General features: G+C 47.4%; 1 protein-coding gene across 2 annotated transcripts; it reads right to left on the bottom strand.

Moving 5' to 3' along the window:
- Positions 1-390: 390 nt before the first annotated feature.
- lrch3 (leucine-rich repeats and calponin homology (CH) domain containing 3) lies at positions 391-20,461 on the bottom strand. 2 transcript variants are annotated; one of them, XM_061073818.1, is made up of 20 exons: positions 20,179-20,461; positions 17,296-17,440; positions 16,030-16,156; positions 15,580-15,685; positions 15,327-15,463; positions 15,133-15,242; positions 14,955-15,048; positions 14,738-14,831; positions 14,428-14,570; positions 14,201-14,256; positions 13,228-13,273; positions 13,028-13,126; positions 12,844-12,888; positions 12,155-12,208; positions 9,507-9,537; positions 9,317-9,430; positions 8,586-8,686; positions 7,582-7,719; positions 7,420-7,497; positions 391-2,842 (listed from the first exon to the last, which is right to left on the bottom strand). In XM_061073818.1, the coding sequence occupies exons 1-20, from the start codon at positions 20,429-20,431 to the stop codon at positions 2,711-2,713; spliced, it is 2,103 nt and encodes a 700-aa protein (XP_060929801.1). In that variant the 5' UTR covers positions 20,432-20,461; the 3' UTR covers positions 391-2,710. The 2 variants fall into 2 exon arrangements, with proteins under 2 accessions (XP_060929801.1, XP_060929802.1); XM_061073819.1 differs by lacking the exon at positions 12,844-12,888.
- Positions 20,462-20,893: the final 432 nt, after the last annotated feature.

The raw sequence follows: 20,893 nt of genomic DNA, 5'->3' as shown, positions 1-20,893 counted from the left end.
TGTTTCACCAGCAGAGGGAGTATGACGAAGCCCCTGAGGCCCCGCCCCCTAGCGTCAGAGGCATGTTCTTCTTTTCTCTCATCAAGCCCCTGATGTAGAACATTTAATAATTAATAATAATGATGATTGAGCAATAATGAAACCCGGCAGCCGTGGGTCACGTGTCCTCCTCCCGCCGTCCAGCAGCGAGCACGTGACGTCATTTTACTGTGTTCACCGGATGTCACGTGCTCGGACTGACCCAGGTGCTTCTCTCATCCCATTAATAATCACATCAAGAACATCTGATGTTCCTCCAGGGTCCATCCTCTGAGAGTGTGTGTGTCTGTCTGTGTGTGTGTGTGTGTCTGTGTGTATGTGTCTGTGTGTGTGTGTCACCAGAGAACAGAATCAAATTAAAATATTTATTTCATGAATTGAAGTCAATCCAGTTCAAATCTTTTTACAAAGTGAAAAAAGTCAAACCAAAATAAAACCTGTGAGAATCAAAGTGTCTTTGTCGTCCTCTGACAGACGGTGGAATGTCCTTAAAGCTTCCGAGCCCACGATGTCACGTGACTGGCTCCTCCCAGGAGAACCACCTGAACCACGTGGTCACCTGGGGCTCAGTGCACGGAGACACGGGATTGGACAGCACACCCGTCACTCCCACACCTGAAGCTCCGCCCTCTGAGGTCAGTGTCAGACCCAGAACACGTGACCAGCTGATGCTTTTAGTTCTTCAACATCTCACCTGGCTGCCGTGACATCCAGGTGCATTCTGGGATATGGTGTGTGTGAATATATACTTACAGAATATATCTGTACACATACATTTGATAGAGTTAAATTGTGACATCAGTTTGAGTGTCGGTCACCTGTTCACCATGAAAAATGTCCCAGCATGCAACACTAACAGGATGAGGAGACGCCATAACCACCTGACTGACCTCGTCCAATCACATCAGGACCCTTAATAAACAGTTCAGGGAACTTTGGAATTCAAGTTTTTGAAAATTGCTTTACAGAAGATTTTTACTGTCTTTGTTTTTTGTGTTGAGAGAACGCAGCTCATTTTATTTCTCTCCACGTCCGACCTGCGTGTGTTTGTCTAGAATATCGTTTCTATGCAAAGGGAACAAAGAGATAAGTGTATTTATTCACATGTTCATTTGTTGTGCTGCAGTTTGAACTGTTATTTATAAAAGTAGGTTTTACTTATGAACATGTTTGGAAAGTAAGAATTATTTAAATATGTGATGGACGGGCCGTCCGCGTGTTTTTGTCAATATACATCAGTATCGACATTCAAACTTAATATTGATCCAATATATTTATATTTAAGTTTGAATTGAATGAAAACGAATCCAGTCCATGTTCTATTGGTCCTGATCACGTGAACCGATCGGAACAGGAAGTGACAGCGTCTCCGACATCTGTTCAACCTGAAAACATCCGTCAGAGCCGAGAAAAGTCAAAAATAAACAGTGAAATAAAAATGAGCCTGTGAGTCCGAGCTGAGGGCAGAATGAGATCCAGAACCAGATCTAGATCAAGTTCTGGTTTAAGGTTCTAATCTGGATCTGATGGAGACTGAAGACAGAGCGGAATGATTCCAGCAAGATGGAAGCTAACGTTAGCCCTGAGCTACTTTAGCCTCCTACCACTGAGAAGATGATCAAGTTTAGCTAATGGCTAACTCTATAGCCATCTTTGACGTTTCGTATAAGTAGCATTTTCAAACAACTTCTGTTCACTACATTTATATTTAAGAGATGATGCTAACATCTCTAAACCAACGTTATCACTAGGAACCAACATTACCTTCAATCTGTCTTTGTTAGATATCTGATAGCTGTTTTATCAAAATAAAATATAATCAGCCATTTAGTGCATTAGCTTCAACTTTAAACCAAGTACTGTTAGCTATGGCTAAAGCTAAATGTTTTAGCTTAGCCTCTGAACCAACTGGACAATGATAGCTAAGGTTAGCGTTTTTGACATGACTACTATTTTATGTTGACGATTGTTAGTTAGAAATGTTAGTTGCTAAACTATCTTTATTGTTATTTGCTGATGTTAGCAATGAGCTTTAGTGAATGCTGATGCTTTCAGCTAAAACTTATTTAAAGTTTAAATGTTATTTGGCTGCGTTAGCTTCAGTTCCACAAACTGCATCAAGGTGAGCTATCCTTAGCAATTAGCTACGTTAGCTTAATGTGCAGTCGCTTACAGTTAGTGTATTTGTGTTTTCCATTTAACTTTAGGTTTTAACGTTGATTTGATTTGTGTCGTATAAACATGAATTCTCACTTTTACACGTTAACTGGATTCAACTTTTTCGAACCATAAATATATAAGTTAAATAAGATTAAATGGTCAATAGTTTCAGGTAAAATAATAAAAGGATGTCAACCTTATGAGAGTGTTTAATAAACCGGATTTCTGCTGCTCATGGAACATGTTACGTGTTCCCGTGGAGAGCAGCTGTCATTAACGTTCTCACTTCTCTTGGTAATTGGTTCCCTGTGGGGACGAGGACCTTCGTCCGTCCGTCCCGACGCCGGAGACGTCCCATCGCTCGGCTCGTTTCACGTCTCCATCAGATCAACTCCATCTAAAACTCATGTTCACGTTTTCCTGAGGCTGACGGAGGCGGGGCTAATGATGATGAGCAGGATGGTGGTGGTGTTAGCGTTTCGGATGTGGTGTCACAGGCTCCTGGTGTGGTTCATGATGTGGTGGTGGTTGTCATGGGGACGGGGTGTCGGGGAGGGGCAAGGTCGATGAGGGCACCGACGGTCCCGGCCACTTGGGGGAGCCCTTGATCTTCCAGAATGTGAAGAGGAAGACACAACTGACTCTAAAGAGAAAAACACGGGGGTGGGGGGGGTGGGGGCAAAGGAAAGCATAGCGGGGGAGGGGGGGGGGGGTAGATGGATGGAAAATTAAATGAACAAATAAAATAACTGTAATCATGGCAACAAAAAATACAGAGGAACAACATCAACTAAAATAAAATAATGAGACGTGACGGAGGAAAGAAAAGAAACAGAAGATGATCAGTTTGATGAAAAGTTGGAATCACATGATGTGGCTAAACACACAAAGACACACAAAGTCTGCAAGGACTCACACTGACTCTGAGGACACACACTGAGGACACATCTGTCCTCAGTGTGTGTCCTCAGAGTCAGTGTCTGGAAACTATCTGTCAGTTCGTGAGGTTCTCCTCCACTAACACTCCCAGTGCATCAGGACCAGTGAAGCAGCTGCAGTCTGTGGGACTGGGAGCACTTTACGGGTCAGACTGGTTCTGTTGAACTGGGAGCACTTTACGGGTCAGGCTGGTTCTGTGGGACTGGGAGCACTTTACGGGTCAGACTGGTTCTGTTGAACTGGGAGCACTTTACGGGTCAGGCTGGTTCTGTGGGACTGGGAGCACTTTACGGGTCAGACTGGTTCTGTGGGACTGGGAGCACTTTACGGGTCAGGCTGGTTCTGTGGGACTGGGAGCACTTTACGGGTCAGACTGGTTCTGTGGGACTGGGAGCACTTTACGGGTCAGGCTGGTTCTGTGGGACTGGGAGCACTTTACGGGTCAGGCTGGTTCTGTGGGACTGGGAGCACTTTACTGGTCAGACTGGTTCTGTGGGACTGGGAGCACTTTACGGGTCAGGCTGGTTCTGTGGGACTGGGAGCACTTTACTGGTCAGACTGGTTCTGTGGGACTGGGAGCACTTTACGGGTCAGGCTGTTTCTGTGGGACTGGGAGCACTTTACGGGTCAGGCTGGTTCTGTGGGACTGGGAGCACTTTACGGGTCAGACTGGTTCTGTGGGACTGGGAGCACTTTACGGGTCAGGCTGGTTCTGTGGGACTGGGAGCACTTTACGGGTCAGACTGGTTCTGTGGGACTGGGAGCACTTTACGGGTCAGGCTGGTTCTGTGGGACTGGGAGCACTTTACGGGTCAGGCTGGTTCTGTGGGACTGGGAGCACTTTACTGGTCAGACTGGTTCTGTGGGACTGGGAGCACTTTACGGGTCAGGCTGGTTCTGTGGGACTGGGAGCACTTTACTGGTCAGACTGGTTCTGTGGGACTGGGAGCACTTTACGGGTCAGGCTGTTTCTGTGGGACTGGGAGCACTTTACGGGTCAGGCTGGTTCTGTGGGACTGGGAGCACTTTACGGGTCAGACTGGTTCTGTGGGACTGGGAGCACTTTACGGGTCAGGCTGGTTCTGTGGGACTGGGAGCACTTTACGGGTCAGACTGGTTCTGTGGGACTGGGAGCACTTTACGGGTCAGGCTGGGTCTGTTGGGCTCCAGCAGCTGACAGAGGTTCATCCTCTGAGGAGAATCTAGGCTCCTAAATCAGAGCAGAGATGAAAGCCATTTCCTTTGAGTCACAGATGAGTCTCAAAGCTTCCGTTCATTATATTACCAGAGTTCAGAGGAAAGTCCTTCTTCAGAATTAGGTGAGTCACATCATCATCGTCACTCTTCATTTGGTATAAAAACAAACAGCAGCTCAAGACAAAAGTCAAGTTTTTAATATTTTTCTTTTATTTCCAAACCCAGTGTCTGATTCCACCGCAGGAAGTGGAACCTTGATGTTTTCTTGTGTTTTACAAAGCATCCCATAACTTCCTTTGACATGGTGGGATAGAGTGTTACCCTCAGCAAAGGGCGATAGCTTTGGCGTACGTAAGAAGACATGCAGCCAATCGTAAGGCACAGGGGCGGAGCTTCAACAGACAGGTAACAAGCTGCAAGGTAAACCTCCTGCTCTGGGGGATTGTCAGTGATCACATGATCCTCTATAGCTTCAAAGAATCTCCGAACATCAAGGAGGAAACGGACGTATGGCAGATTCAGCACAGCTGAAACACAGACGCTGCTCTGGTTGTTCTTGGCTGTCGAGACCTGAGGCCTTTTTGAAAAACAAGCCCCAGTTTAGAACTTTAAGTCCAAACTAGATCTGTGTGTGTCTGCACCGGCGCACTGAACCTTCTCTGCTGCTGTTGAATAGATTCAAAGAACCTGTGGTCAGGTCTGGGATGGAAGCAGAACATTCCCAGTCAAATGTCGCAGGTCTAATCGTGATTCAAAGTCAAAGCTAAGTCCTGAAGGTTCTCTTAGTAAAGTCACTGAATGTTTGACAAAAACCAGTTGACATGGTTCAAGCATCTGACTCCGATGCCTCCTGGAGGACGTTCAGTGGAAGAGTCTGGGTGCATCCACCCGATGGAGAGCCGGGGGTCAGACCCTCAACTCACTGGAGATATCTCATCTGTGCACGGATCACCTCAGGATTCAGGATCATGTCTGGGCCTGATCTGGAAACGCTTGCTTTACTTTGCCACAGCGAACCCAGCCTGGGTGAGCAGCAGAGGAAAGGATCGATGGAGGGATCACACTCCAGTTGTGTCTACATTCATCAGACAAATTGTCGAGAGCAGGTCGGGCGAGTCTCATCGGTTCACGCAGCAGGGATTTGATGATTTTATGAGAGAATGATCTCTGAAGGATTTCAATTTGACACGTTAATTTAATACGTTACTGTTCAGATTAAAAGCAGCAGAACAGCAACACTGAGTTCAAACATCAAACGTGTCGCTGAACTTTGTTTGGAGCTATTTTCATTTCTCTCACTACATCTAATCATATGTGAATCCGAGGCCCTGGTTGCCACGGCTACACCCTGCACAGACTGACTCCAAGGGACATCAGAAGCAAAGGATGGCAGTGTTGGTTTCTATGTTGAGACGAAGAAGGGGATGGATGAGCAGTTAGCTTCCCAGAGAGAGGCGGAGCTCACACATTTAAAGGGAACTGCTCTGATTGGTGTGTGGATGTTTCCTGAGAACCAAGGAATGACCTGCAACACACGGGAGCAGTGATATGTGTCCTCTGAGCCGGGGACGCCTCAAGGGAAAGCTGGAGGGTGAGAGAGGGACGCCTGGGTCAGAAAGAGATGGATGATAAAAGTAGCCTCCGGTTTACTTCCCTGTTTAAACTATTCTTTCAATGTGGTGCTGTGAATCTAGTATTGGTGGATTGTCGTGCTGAGATGTTTGGTTCATCAGATTGTGTTGCTGTGGACGGTTTGTTCTCAGGCTCAGACGGTTGGTGTCAGGTGGACGTAAATCACACACAGCACCAACATGATTGACAGGTAGAAGAGGGCGAAGCCAGCCAACTGGACCCGAGGGGAGTGGCTGATCAGGGGCGGGGCCACAGAGAGCAACACGTCCACTGTCTCATAAACCCCACCCCCTTTCCCCTCCAGGACCTCCCCCACCGAACAAAGACTGTGCTGAGGGTTTGTGTCAGGGAGAGATGGACATGGGGACGAAGGAGTAAGACGGACAGAAGAAAAAAGGATTCATGAAATGCAGGAAGATGGAAGAGAAGGAAGAAAGTTGTTAGTTGAGGAAGAGCAGCTTTTGTTCTGAACCAAGAAAAGAGACAAGAAGCAGACGGTGATGTCACAGTCACTTCTACCTCATGTTGAATATGGAGGAACAAGTGTCCCCCCCCCCGTGACGTCAGAGACCGACGTCTCCTGTCGGTTTATGAGCTGCTGTTTAGACTCTTTGTCCAGTGCCATCTTTGTTTTTTTAAACCATAAGTAATTGACTTGGGAGTGAAGTGTTTACTGACGTTAATAAATCAAGTGAGAAGTAGAGTCCTTTTCTCATAGACTCCTATAGAAACAACAGGTGGAGTCGCCCCCTGCTGGTCATTACACACAACACAGGTCTCAGGCACTTTGGCTTCACTCTTTGGCCCCGGAGGCCGCGTCTGTTTTTAGTCAATAGAGGGAACCGCCGCTCATGCCCTGTCCGTGTAAAGACACTGGATTACTGTGGATCGCCTGTCGGAGGTCGGGTGCTGGATCCAGTTTGACGGATTCTATATCGTGCCGGCTGATCCTGTATCACATGGGCATTAGATCGTGGTGGTGGACCAGGACCGAGGTGGCAGCTGATGATGGATCCTAACTGGGGCCAGTGGACAATGACTGTGGACTATAGTGGATCTGGTCTTGATGCTGGATCCTGATCTTGCTGCTGACCAGAGACTATGATGCAGCAGGACTGCTTCACATATAGTATTGAAGTTATCCTTCTTAATGTTTCCCCTCATCGATGCTGCTAAAACCTTTCTCCTGATGATGTTCTCCTCTACACATCTGTGTCACTTGTGTCCGTCCTGGGAGACGGATCCTCACATGTGTCTCTCTGAGGTTTCTATGTGTGTTTATCTGTTAAAAGTGTTTTTAGTAGTTTGTCCTGACTCTTGCTGAGGGTGAAGGACAGAGGATGTCTCACCATGTTAAAGCCCAATGAGAGAAACTGTGATTTGTGAATATGGACTATACAAATAAAGTTTGATTGATTGATTCATCTTCGTTGTGTAGAGTGTGTGTGTTACCTGTGGGACTCCGATCCTGCGACACGCCTCCAGGAAGTTTTCTACGTTTCGTCGACATTTGGCCATGGTGAGCTTCGGCTGCAGGACACAGTTCATGTTATTGTTATTGTTACAGCAGCAGCAGCAGAGACTTCCTGTTGTTACTCATCTGTCACAGCTCACCACAGCAGGGGAGGGGACGTGGATGCTGGGGACAGACCGCGGCCTCACATGATTGGCCAGGTGACACAGCACCACGCCATCAGTCAGAGCTGCTCCCAGGTCGCTTGGCAACGACACTTTGAGACGGGCCTCGATGTTCTGGACAGACAGACAGAGGTTTACATGTGTCACATGACGCCTATCGGTGACACACAGGTTGTGTTGCTTTCATGTACAATACCGGCCGGGAACAGGAAACTTAATCTACTAAACCTACAAAACAAAGAAGTCAAGACTTTGGAGCGCACACACACGGTCATGTTTAAAGTTTCTCCTCAAAATGTTCCATTCTTAAAATTAAGTCTCACTGTAACTATGGCTACAATGCCCCCCCATGATTTCATGTGGTACTGCCCTATTGTAACGGATTTGTACGTATCAACTATCAGTAAACAACAGGAGTGTGTGTGTGTTTGCACGCGCGCCCAGACAGTGCACACACACACAGGCCCCGCCCCCACTCACTCGCTCAGGTGACATGTTTTTCATTGTTGTTTTTCAATAAAGGGAAGAAATTGCCCTTTAATTATGTGTCCATCTCTAATGTACCCAACCCAAATAGCTTTAGGTTTTCTTCACCTCAAACACACTTCTGTAAAATGATGTAACTCATACTTATGTGTGATTTTCCTCAGTTGTAGTTTAACCACATAACGATGTATTGATAAAGTCAGATACGGACATTAGGCCTACAGAGCCCTGTATAATCAATGCTATGATGTCACCATGTAGATTTCATTAATATCTTGCTGTAGGCTCATACTAATATGAATGCCATTTGTTGAATGTTCAAAAAGCTGGGCAGGAACACGCTGGTAAAAAAGTGAACCTTACAGATGTTTTATTTATTACTATCATAGATAAATATACCAGTATCGTATCGATTTGTGGGATCGTATCGAAAGTATCAGGTATCGGGATATTTTGGCAGGTATAGTATCGAAGTCATAATTTTGGTACAAAACCTTTCTGAGCTGATCCACCAGCTCAGCTTCTTCTCCAACTAGAGGAGGAGCAGCAGGAGCCTCCTCCTGGTGGTGAGGAGCAGCATCAGCAGCAGCATCCCCTGTAGGACAGAGAAGCAACAGCAAAATGGAAATTGAATCTCACAGAAATTCACTCAAAGAACACAGAGGACAGTAATGAACACGGTTTTTGAGTTTCAGAAATTGCTCAAGTCTGGATCATCAGGAGAAGAAAAAGCAGATTGTAACTATCACACATCAAAAACTATTCATAGATGTGTCCTTCAGGTTGTTTAAAACAAACAGTTGTGCATCAAAGCAGTTCCTATCTGCAATGAGACGGTCACATCACACTACTACAACCAATCTAGAGTTTGAGATCTGAGCTTCCTCACACACGACCAGTCAGAAACACAAAGCTCACAACCATGCGAAAAGCAACAATAACTGTTTTTAACATGAACATGAAGAAATGGATGAATCACAGAAATCATCCAGTATTTGATTTGTCATAATGGATTCATGTCTTCAAAAAGACAGTAAAGTTCAAGGCTGGATTAAAAACTGAGGGATACAATCACCATGGAGCGATATTTATGGATTTTACCCTTCTGAGCAAAAACAAGCAGGTCCGTAGAGCGCATCCTTCCTGAGATATGAAGTCCTTCGTGTGCTAACTCCTCTGATATTGTATAAGACATCAACGACTTGAGAGGGTAAAAGTTTCTCACCTTTCCTCCTCTCTTCTTTCTGACCGAGGCGAAACAGGAAGCTCTCTGGCCTCACGCTGGCTGTTCGACAGGAAGTCCCGCCCCCTGAGCTGGGGTAAGAAGGTGAGTGATTGGCTGGAAGAAAAAAACTGAATCAGTCTCGTTAGTGAAAGAGAACGTAAAAACCAGGGTCGTGTTTGTGATCAATTACCTTTAGAAGAAAGAGCTGCTCTGTCTTCACCCTGCAGAGACAAGACAGATTCACACCTGGTCACACCTGAACTTACTGACGGAGCCCGACAGGTGCTTCGACTCGCCTGGACACACGTGACCACACCTTTAAGTTGAATGAAGTTTAATCTGAAGTTTCTGACTGACGTCTAATCTCTACTGATAATCTGTGTTCAGAGAAGATGGACTGAACAAACAAGAGGAGAAGATGAAACCGTTTTGAAGCCAGTTTACACGGAAACAGAGTGAGGCAGCAGCAGGGTGCAGTACCTGCAGTGGACAGGAGGTGGCGTTATCAGAAGCATGAGAGCAACAGCCGTCTACAGACGCTCCAGTCACAGACCAACAGACACAGACACAAGACCAGATGAATGTTGTCTCTCATGGTGTCGGGTCAGGTGACCTGGCACCGATCACACCTGCAGGTCTGTAACGACCCGTCGCTCGTCCCCAGCAGGTGGAGACGGTCAGGAGGTTCACACCTGGTCTGTCTCACACATGGTCTGTCTCACACCTGGTCTGACTCACACCTGGTCTGTCTCACACCTGGTGAGTCAGCTGAGGAGGCTCCTGCACTGTGGCCGAGGACAAGGTCACACTGACAGAAGACGTGGACACGTGTCTCAGAACCTCATGACGTGTGTGAAGGAACTGAAGATCACAAAACCCCAGGTGTGAGACAGAACCTGAGAAACAATAAATGAGTTTACATAGAAAGACGCTGGGTCACACCTGTCTGTGGGAACCAGGTCGTCCCTTTATAGTGTTTGTATTAAAGTCTGTTTCAAACACCAGGACACACTGAGAGACAGACAGAGAGAGGGACAGACAGAGACACACTGAGAGACAGACAGAGAGAGAGACAGACAGAGAGAGGGACAGAGAGACAGACAGAGAGAGAGACAGACAGAGAGAGGGACAGACAGAGACACACTGAGAGAGAGAGAGAGACACAGAGGGAGACAGAGAGAGAGAGAGGGACAGACAGAGGAACACAGAGAGAGACAGAGAGAGACAGACAGAGAGAGGGACAGAGAAAGAGAGAGAGAAAGACAGAGAGAGAGGCACAGACAGACAGAGAGAGACAGAGAGAGAGAAACGGGAGAAAAAAGAACAAACTAAAAACAAAGGGATGAAGTGATGAAAATAAAAAAGAGAAATATAAAATCATATTTGATGGATGAAAGAGAAATAAAAGTGAAGAACAGGGAAGAAGAAGAAGGAGGAGTTAATACAGGAAACAGATTTGATCTCAAATTCAGATTAAAGTGTTTTTAAATTATTAATATGATGTCACAAAATGAAGTCATTGTTTAACATCATATAAATATAAAGTCAGTGTTACATATTATATAGGAACACGTGTTCAATCCACAGACAGACAGACAGGTAGAGTCAGACAGACAGACAGGTAGTCAGACAGGTAGAGTCAGACAGACAGACAGGTAGTCAGACAGGCAGAGTCAGACAGACAGACAGGTAGTCAGACAGACAGATAGAGTCAGACAGACAGACAGGTAGAGTCAGACAGACAGACAGACAGACAGACAGGTAGAGTCAGTCAGACAGACAGGTAGAGTCAGACAGACAGACAGACAGACAGACAGACAGACAGACAGACAGACAGACAGACAGACAGATAGAGTCAGACAGACAGACAGACAGACAGACAGACAGACAGAGAGAGAGAGAGAGAGACAGACAGACAGACAGATAGAGTCAGACAGACAGATAGAGTCAGACAGACAGGTAGAGACAGACAGACAGACAGACAGATAGAGTCAGACAGACAGGTAGAGTCAGACAGACAGGTAGAGTCAGACAGACAGGTAGAGTCAGACAGACAGACAGGTAGAGTCAGTCAGACAGACAGGTAGAGTCAGACAGACAGACAGACAGACAGACAGACAGACAGACAGACAGACAGACAGACAGACAGACAGACAGACAGACAGACAGACAGACAGACAGATAGAGTCAGACAGACAGACAGACAGACAGACAGAGAGAGAGAGAGAGAGAGAGACAGACAGACAGACAGATAGAGTCAGACAGACAGATAGAGTCAGACAGACAGGTAGAGACAGACAGACAGACAGACAGATAGAGTCAGACAGACAGGTAGAGTCAGACAGACAGGTAGAGTCAGACAGACAGATAGTCAGACAGACAGACAGACAGACAGACAGACAGACAGACAGACAGACAGACAGACAGACAGACAGACAGACAGACAGACAGACAGACAGACAGACAGACAGACAGACAGACAGACAGACAGACAGACGTAGAGACAGACAGACAGACAGACAGACAGACAGACAGACAGACAGACAGACAGACAGACAGACAGACAGACAGACAGACAGACGTAGAGACAGACGTAGAGACAGACAGACAGACAGACAGACAGGTGTGTTCCTGATTAAAGAGGAAGCTGTGTCTCATGCTGTCAAACAGCTGACTGCAGGGAGGGGCTTTTATTGTGAAACAGGAAGTGAGGTTGTTCATTGCAGCTGTTGTTGCTGAGGAAACGACCCTGACTGATGGTTGGTTGTGGATTGATAAATAGGCTTTTATTTTGTAGGTCAGTTAGTAGACTTTTTGGGGGCAGGGCCAAACTCTTACCATGAAGAGGGCGGAGTCATCTGTGTGGGTGCAGCGTCTGGAGGGGTAGACGGTCTGAACACACACATTAACACACATTAACACACATTAACATACACGGGTGTGATGCAAGAACAGATAAGCTGAGGAGCTGTGGTCTAGATGGACAGGGGAGGGGCTAAAACGTCCAAATTCCAACAGACCAATGAGGAGTCAGGAAGGTTGGTTCAGGTGAACTCTTCACGTGAAGGCGGTAACCACAGCTCCACCTGCAGGCCGCAGGAAGTGAACCCAGACCTAGGTGTTCACTTCTACCTCCGGCGCTAATGAACTGTTTGAAGCTGCTGTCATTTCATGTTAATGGTCACATCTCCATCACACATTATTAATAAACGCTTTAAACATGAAGTTAATCATGTAGTGAATCCTGTTGTGTTGTTGTGTTCAGTTCCATCAGCATGTGTGTGTGTGTGTGTCCTGGGAGAGGATACACACATGGGACTGAGCTGCATTCACTGATCACTAAGTTACTGTTTGACTCGTGTTGAGTCACACACACACACACACACACACACACACACACACACACACACACACACACACACACACACACACACACACACACACACACACACACACACACACACACACACACACACACACACACACACACACACACACACACACACACACACACACACACGACTCACCTCACTGTCTGGACTGGACTTTGTTGGACTCTGAGCTGCTTTATACTGAAAAACAACATCAGTGAGACTTTAGACCTGTTCATCTCTATTTATGAACATGTTATTAATCAGTTATTAATTATCAATAACACACAAGATGTTGTCTGTTGAACATAAACAGGAAGTGGACAGATGAGACTCTTACCTTGGTGTGACTTGGGACAGGACGGGTCTTCTGTCTCTCCTCGTCGTACCTCAGAGCGGCGAGCTGCGCTTCCCTTCGTATCCGCTCCATCCCTCCTCTCTGGGGGGGGGGGGGGGGGGGGAGGAGAAGGGGGGGGGGGGGGAGTCAGCAGCAGTTTGATTCACTGAGGTTCAGTGTCAGACAGAAGGAGGAGGTGTTACCTGAGTCTGAGAGGTAGGGGGCGCTGTGACACCATCGACCACACTCCTGAGAGAGGAGGAGAGAGAGAGGATGTTACAGAACACACAAACATGACAAATCTGTGTGTGTGTGTGTGTGTGTGTGTGTGTGTGTGTGTGTGTGTGTGTGTGTGTGTGTGTGTGTGTGTGTGTGTGTGTGTGTGTGTGTGTGTGTGTGTGTGTGTGTGTGTGTGTTAGGGCTTGGCGATTAAACCATATTCATAATTATTGCGTAATAACACAGCCCAGTCAGGTTAGCACGACGCCCACAGAGCGTAGGAGCAGCGGCTCCGCCTCCTGCAGGAGATGAGGAGCAGCTCAGGCTCAAACAGGACCGAGGAACTCAGGAGTGTGGAGATAGTTTGGCGGTTTACAGTCTGACTTTTATTCCACCCCCCCACCTCTAGGATGTGTTAAATTAACACATTATATCATATTATATTATACTGCATTTCATTGCATATTGCAATATGACACTGTTCACTGTTTTGCATTTAGCATTTCACTTTTTACTTCACTTTTTACTTCACTTTTTATATATTTTATTCAGAAATGTTTATCTCAAAATAAATGTTACTTTGTATAAATATTGGTAAAAAGTGAGTAAATAAGAAGTAAACAGTGAGTAAATATATACTGGTTTCCCATTTTTTTATTGCTCTCCTATGTATGTTGTATTTATTGTGTTTTCATGTTTCTATGTTCATTGTTTACACCGATAACCAGAGCAACTTCCTTGTATGTGTGATCGTAGTTGGCAATAAAATACTTCTGATTCTGATTCTGACCAGAAGCAGATCATCGTGCAAACCGATGCTCCCACAAAGAGGAACTCATCTTACGTGAAGCAGAGAGGACAGGGTGGTTTTGTCTTCAATATTGTGTATGGCATAGTGTGTGTGTGTGTGTGTGTGTGTGTGTGTGTGTGTGTGTGTGTGTGTGTGTGTGTGTGTACCTGTTGTGTCTTCTCGTTTCCTCCGTCCTGGACGTGTTGGTTTTGACTGGAGAACCCTGGACACAGACAGGAAGTAAGTGATGGTTTCCAAAATAAAGTGCGTGTCAGCTGCATAAAGAACCCCCCCCCCCCCCCCCCTGTCTCATCCATCAATCACTGGAGCAATTCAAGAGCAGCGATCAGACTCTGAGCAGGGACATGGTGTCACAGGTGGGCGGGGCTCGTACCTCTCTGGTGATGCGTCTCTCGATGTACGCCATGAATTGAGAGCTCAGACTGGAGGTGTCCCCGCCACCTCGACTCCGCCCCTCCTCCTCCTCCTCCTCCCCCACACAGCTGTCGATGAAGTCGATCTGCTCCAGCTCCGCATCTGATCAACACATTGATCACATCCATCAGTGATCAGCTGATCGCCTTTCAGTTTGTTCGCAGTCACAGCCGGACTTCCAGACTAACAGCAGCTGAATTGATTGTGTCTTGGCACTAATGTAAAGTGGTCGTCCATCTTGGTGTCTGGTGTGATGAACAGAAACTCACAGGTTCCGTTGGGCAGCATGGCTCCTCCTCTCGCTCGCGGGTCTCTGCTGATCTCAGCCACTCTCTGTGGGAACTCTGACAGGTCCTCTGTGGGCTGAGCACACAGACAGGAAGTGAGGTCAAACACAGACAGGAAGTGAGGTCAAACACAGACAGGAAGTGAGGTCAAACACAGACAGGAAGCAGAGGGGTGTGTGTGTGTGTGTGTGTGTCGGACCTCGTTCCCCGACCACCGCTTGTCTCCGCTGTCGACGCTGTTGAATCCTGAGTCCAGCGCTCCGTATGGACGTCCTGGGTACAGCTCGTCCGCGCTGACACACACAGACACACACAGTCAGAATATGTGAAATGTAAACAGCAGCATGTTTGTGTGTGAGTGTGTGACCAGTTCACACCAGGAGCTGAATGTCAGAGGTCGTCTGTCGTAGTCTGGGAGGTCAGGGGTCGTCTTACTGGCCTCCAGGTTCAGGTACTTAAATATGTGCACCTTCCCTTTAATACAGATCTGTGGGGACAAACAGGATGTGACATCACAGCCTAGGAACCCACAGGAAGCATCCAGCTGGACGAGGCCGTGCCGTCACTGTACCTGTGCAGGAGGCGTCTGCAGCGGGTTGTTGTCCAGGACGATGGTCTGCAGGTGTGTGAGTCGTCGGTAACAGACGGGGATCGACGTCACTTTGTTACAAGAGAAATCCAGACGCACCAGAGGGAGCTCCGCCAACTCTGAACACAACAACACAACCCAGTTACACACAACATTCAACACACACGCTTTCACTCTCTGTGTGTGTGTGTGTTAAACTGTGAGTGTGTGTGTGTGTGAGTGTGTGAGTGTGTACCTGGCGGCAGTCGGACCAGGTGGTTCCTCCTGATGTTCAGGTCTCGTAGCGCCTCCAGCTGGCCCACCTGAGATGGTAACGTCTGGATCTCATTACAGCTCACATCCTGCAGGGGGCAGTCCACACCATCATCAGAGTCATGTACACATATTCATCTTCACTCTCTTTTCCTCTTTATTCCAGAGTGGGGTCTTTCAGTTTGAGAGCAGGACTTGTTTGCACTCAGACTTCCTGTCCTCGGCTTCAGGTCTTATCTTGTCATCTTTTAAAATTCTTTAACCAATAGAACCCTAGGTGTGGTGATGACACGTGACATAGCCCTGCCCTAGTTTTGGGAACGTCAGCTTTATGTCCTTGAGAGTCCCGTATGGGCGGTTACTTTAACAAGACAGACAGACAGACAGACAGGTAGACAGACAGACAGACAGACAGACAGACAGGTAGACAGACCAGCTCGGTGAGATGTCTCAGTTGTCCAACTTCTTCTGGCAGAGAAACCAGTTTGTTGTTGCAGGCGATCAAAACCTTCAGGGGAAGACTGCAGATGACCACAGGGAGGACAGACAGCTGGTTCCGACTGAGAGAGAGAGAGAGAGAGAGAGAGAGAGAGAGAGAGAGAGAGAGAGAGAGAGAGAGAGAGAGAGAGAGAGAGAGAGAGAGAGAGAGAGAGAGAGAGAGAGAGAGAGAGAGAGACAGAGAGACAGACAGATAGATAGAGACAGACAGACAGATAGAGAGAGAGAGAGACAGACAGACAGACAGACAGACAGACAGACAGACAGACAGACAGACAGACAGACAGACAGACAGACAGACAGACAGACAGACAGACAGACAGACAGACAGACAGACAGAGAGACAGACAGACAGACAGAGAGAGAGAGACAGACAGGTAGTAAGTTTCTTTCTGAATATAAAGGAATGAATAAATCAGTTGAAGTATTAGTCTGATGTTTTCTTCACTGAACATGTTCAGACACTTTCATTATCAACACGTCAGCTGTGTCTCCGTTCAGGCTCCGCCTCCTTCTCAGGTGACATTTTAAGACAGAGTGGTGAGACATTTCAAAGGATCCTTAAATGTCCATCTAACCCAGAGAAGCAAAGGCTCTGATGGGCGGATCCTTCAGAGAGGTCATGGTGCCGGTGAGCGAATCGGATGCTTGAGTGTCAGGCTTCGTCTCAGCTGGGCCCTGTACTATCAAAAACACTACACCCTGCCCCTTTAAAATACACACGTTCATATCTAGAAGACAACATGAGTTAACGAGTTGGTGACCAGCGTCATGTGACCACTTAGCCTGACTGCGTTTGTTAGGTTAAGTTCAGTTGGAGAAAGAAAGATATCCTGGATATGTTGAACTCACTTCGTAGTACAGGACACAGAACAGCTAATGTTACACATGTTTGAAAACCAAGGGCAATTTAAGCATTCTCCTCGTGTCCAACTTCAGCTCTGTTGCTAGGCAACAGCAGTCAGGGCGGGACAAGCTGGTGACTCCAATCCCAGAAGTCCTCTGTAGACCAGACCACAGATCTGTGTGTGTGTGTGTGTGTGTGTGTGTGTGTGTGTGTGTGTGTGTGTGTGTGTGTGTGTGTGTGTGTGTGTGTGTGTGTGTGTGTGTGTGTGTGTGTGTGTGTGTGTGTGTGTGCGTGCGTGCGTGCGTGCGTGCGTGCGTGCGTGCGTGCGTGCGTGCGTGCGTGCGTGCGTGTTACCTGAGGTTCAGGAAGGTCAGGGCCTGCAGGTTGAGCAGACTGTCGGGCAGAGACCTCACACAGTTCTGATAAAGGTTCAAACTCTCCAGAGACACAAAGAGACAAACGTCCAGAGGAAGCTCCGACAGACGGTTACGAGACAGATCTGAAGAGAGAGACATCAGAGCCATTCAGAGCAGAAGGTCCAATCCACACCAGCTCCAAGGCTACATCCACACAGAAAACCCATCACTGTTGCTATGGTTACGCCTGGTGGATTGTGTATGAAGGTGCGTGCGCATGACTGGTCATCACAGGTTCAGAGGCTGAGTGAGTTAAGCCTTGGGTTTGAGGGTTAGAATGAGGTATAGTGATGGTCAGGGTTTAGCTAATGCATCCATCACCATTTACCCCCAAACCAGAACATTGAGCGCTTACAAACAACAAGAGAAGACAGCAGCATCACGGGCTGACCAGCGCTGAGAAAAGTGCGTCCTGTCCCGTGTGAACAGCCGGGCGCCTGCACGCTTGAGAATGGCGCTGCGTGGCGCCTGGGCGTCGGTGTGAACCCGCCGTTACGTAGTGGTATTGATGAAGAACATTTGTTATAATGAATTGAAGTGAAACGTTTTAGAAATCAAAAAACTAAATTCATAATTTGTGTGGGTCCGACGCGTCAGTTTAAAATATTGATATCAACGCATTTTCAGCAATTACTTAAATGCTGAAAACTCCCCATAGCCACAGGCCTGGATGGGGGTTTTGGGGGAGGCGCAGGCGTACAAGCTGAAGTCCTCCGTCTGGAAGCCGGCTCGGTTTAACGAAGCCCTATCTCAAATGCAGCCCCTGGCAATTTAATACTTTGTAGGAAATGTATGGACAATTTAAAAGCTTCATTTCTTTGCTTTCACTCTTAGAGAAGCCTCGGGAACCTTAGAGTGATCACTGTTTGAACTTGTGACCGAGTCTAAAAATAGAAACCAGACCTCGAACAAGAGTCTGTTTATCTGTTGAGTTGATCACTGCTCAGTCACATCATGTTTATGCTTTTTTTCCTGCATCATTCACTTTAGGCGTTAACAAATTATTTTAATCTTGCCTTTGATTTTATGGATTGTTTTAACTTCTCTTCTTCTATTTGGTTTATTGGCGGGTGGCATCCAACGTCAAGGTGCATTACTGCCATCTACTGGACCTGCTTCTTCTTTGCCTCCTCCCTAAACACTTGCCCACAACTACTTCCTCCTCAGTCACTCCTCCAACATCCTGACGACTGCACAGCAACATCAGAGCATCAACACCTGGCTGGCAGGAAGTGCACATCACCATGGCAACATCTATTTCCTGTTATACTGCTGTGATCCCCTCACAAACACACACACACGTGTGGTGACGTGCTTTAGTTCAGGGAGTTTTTCCACGTCCTGTTTAAGAAACAACTCTTTGTCCAGCTCCAACATTTACTCATATATGAAACTCATGGAGCTGAACTGACGAATCACGAAGTCAGAGGATCCAGACTTCAGCTTCATGAGTGTCAGCAGTGGAACATGAAGATATGGAGGGAGCTGCCATGCACATAGATTGGCATTTGTTGTATTCCTGCTGTGCCCCATGTTCCTCACATGTTCCTCACATGTTCCTCACATGTTCCTCACATGTTCTGCAGGTTCTCTCTGTGAGAACACATGTGTGAGTCAGTGTCTCTGGACATGTTCTGGATCTTCTCCTGCAGCCTCCTGGTAACATGTGTGTAACATGTCAGAGTCCATGTGAGGAACCAACAGGACGATGTGTGGAAGCTTCCCAGAGAGCGAGAGGACGAGGTTTCTAACACGTGACGGACCGACAACCTGCTGCTGCTTTACAAACAGCAACTACACAACATGTCCAGAAACAACCTGCTGCTGCTTCACAAACAGCAACTACACAACATGTCCAGAAACAACCTGCTGCTGCTTCACAAACAGCAACTACACAACATGTCCAGAAACAACCTGCTGCTGCTTCACAAACAGCAACTACACAACATGTCCAGAAACCTGCTGCTGCTTCACAAACACTCACTACAGCTCACGTCTGAAAACATTTAACCAGACACTCACACACCTTCATGTCCACACACGCACACACACCTTCATGTCCATAAGGTCACATGATCTGCTCTTTATTAATTTCAGCTTTGAACAGGTGATGCAAACATCTGCACCAGTGAGTGTGTCAGGAGCACACACACACACACACACACACACACACACACACACACACACACACACACACACACACACACACACAGTGGGCGGAGCCTTCTCCTTACTTCATCACGTCAACAAAACAAAGCCAGGTGTGCATTAACCTGTTAAACTCATGTGACGTCACACGGAACCGGCCCTTCCGGTCTGCGCGGTGTCACAGGACCGAACCCTGGACAGGTTAGCCTCATGCTAACAGTAGCATGTTTACCAGCGCACCGACCCACCTGGAGCTGGGTTAGCATGTTAGCATGCTAGCTGGCTACACCCAGCCCGTCCCGCTGCTCCAGGTGGCCCGACCCGGACCCACCGGCTGGGACTCAGGTTTAACCCCAGCAGCTCGCTCGCTGCAGCGAGCTGCTGTTGTTGTGGTTCGTGCTGATCTCAGAGCAGACTGAGATTCATCAGATTATCTGCTGTCTTAAAGTTTTCACTCTACAGTTTATAACTTTAGAACTTGATAACAACAGTGTGAGTCATCAGGGGAACACAAGGAACTGGTTTTCAGGGAACAGTATTTATCAGACCCCGGCCCAGGAGGACCACTGAACCCTCTCTCTGGCCTCAGTAAAGTCCCTGTAACCCGGCTTCAAGTGCCTGTGAGCCGCCGGGCAGAGACCCAGCGGCTCCCCGGGCTCCGGGCTCCACTCACCGGCCCTGGTGGTGTCCGTCAGGTCGTGGTTCACGGCGCTCCGGGGGAACTCCTTCAGCTTCCTGCCGCTGAGGTTCAGGCTCCCGGTGGCCGAGGCTTCGTCCAGTGCCCGGTCCAGGGACCGGTTCCAGGGCGCCGGCCCCGCCGGCCCCAGCCCGCTACTGTTCCCAGCCACAACACTCCTGCTGCCGCCTCCCACCGGGAAGCTGAGTCCGGGGTGGTCCGCGGAGCCCAACAACACCGAGGCCGCCATTACACACTCCGGCTGTTAGCTGTCCGTGCTAACGGCTAGCTCTCCTCTCCCACCCTAAACACACGGAGCATGCGCAGAGCGGAGCACAGACCACGTGACCACTGTGACTACTGCTGCTACTGCAACAAGTACTATAACAACTGCAAGTACTGCTGTTAAAGTAAACAGTACTAGTATTACCACTGCAAATACTACTATTACTGTAAACAGTACTGCTACTGCAAACAGTACTATTACTAAAGCAAATACGCATTTCTGATAGTACAAACAGTACCACTTATACAAACACTACTACTGTCAATGGTACTGCTACTGCAAACTGTAATATTACTACTGCAAGTATTGCTGTTACTGTAAACAATACAGCTACTGCGAACAGTACCACTTATACTGTATACAATGCAACTATTTACATCTCTAATATTGATAGCGATCTGAAACACTTGAGCAATAATCACTCAT

This window comes from Limanda limanda, chromosome 6, assembly GCF_963576545.1.
Source record: "Limanda limanda chromosome 6, fLimLim1.1, whole genome shotgun sequence".
Classification (NCBI taxonomy): domain Eukaryota; kingdom Metazoa; phylum Chordata; class Actinopteri; order Pleuronectiformes; family Pleuronectidae; genus Limanda; species Limanda limanda.
This window is presented reverse-complemented; position numbering and strand designations above follow the sequence as displayed.

Coding starts and splice junctions, on each gene's coding strand:
- lrch3 (XM_061073818.1), bottom strand. CDS start 20,431: ATGGCGGCCTCGGTGTTGTTGGGCTCCGCGGACCACCCCGGACTCAGC. Junction 14,832..14,954: donor AGCGGTGGTCGGGGAACGAG/GTCCGACACACA, acceptor CTGTGTGCTCAG/CCCACAGAGGACCTGTCAGA. Junction 12,209..12,843: donor AGTCCAGTCCAGACAGTGAG/GTGAGTCGTGTG, acceptor GTGTGTGTTCAG/ACCGTCTACCCCTCCAGACG.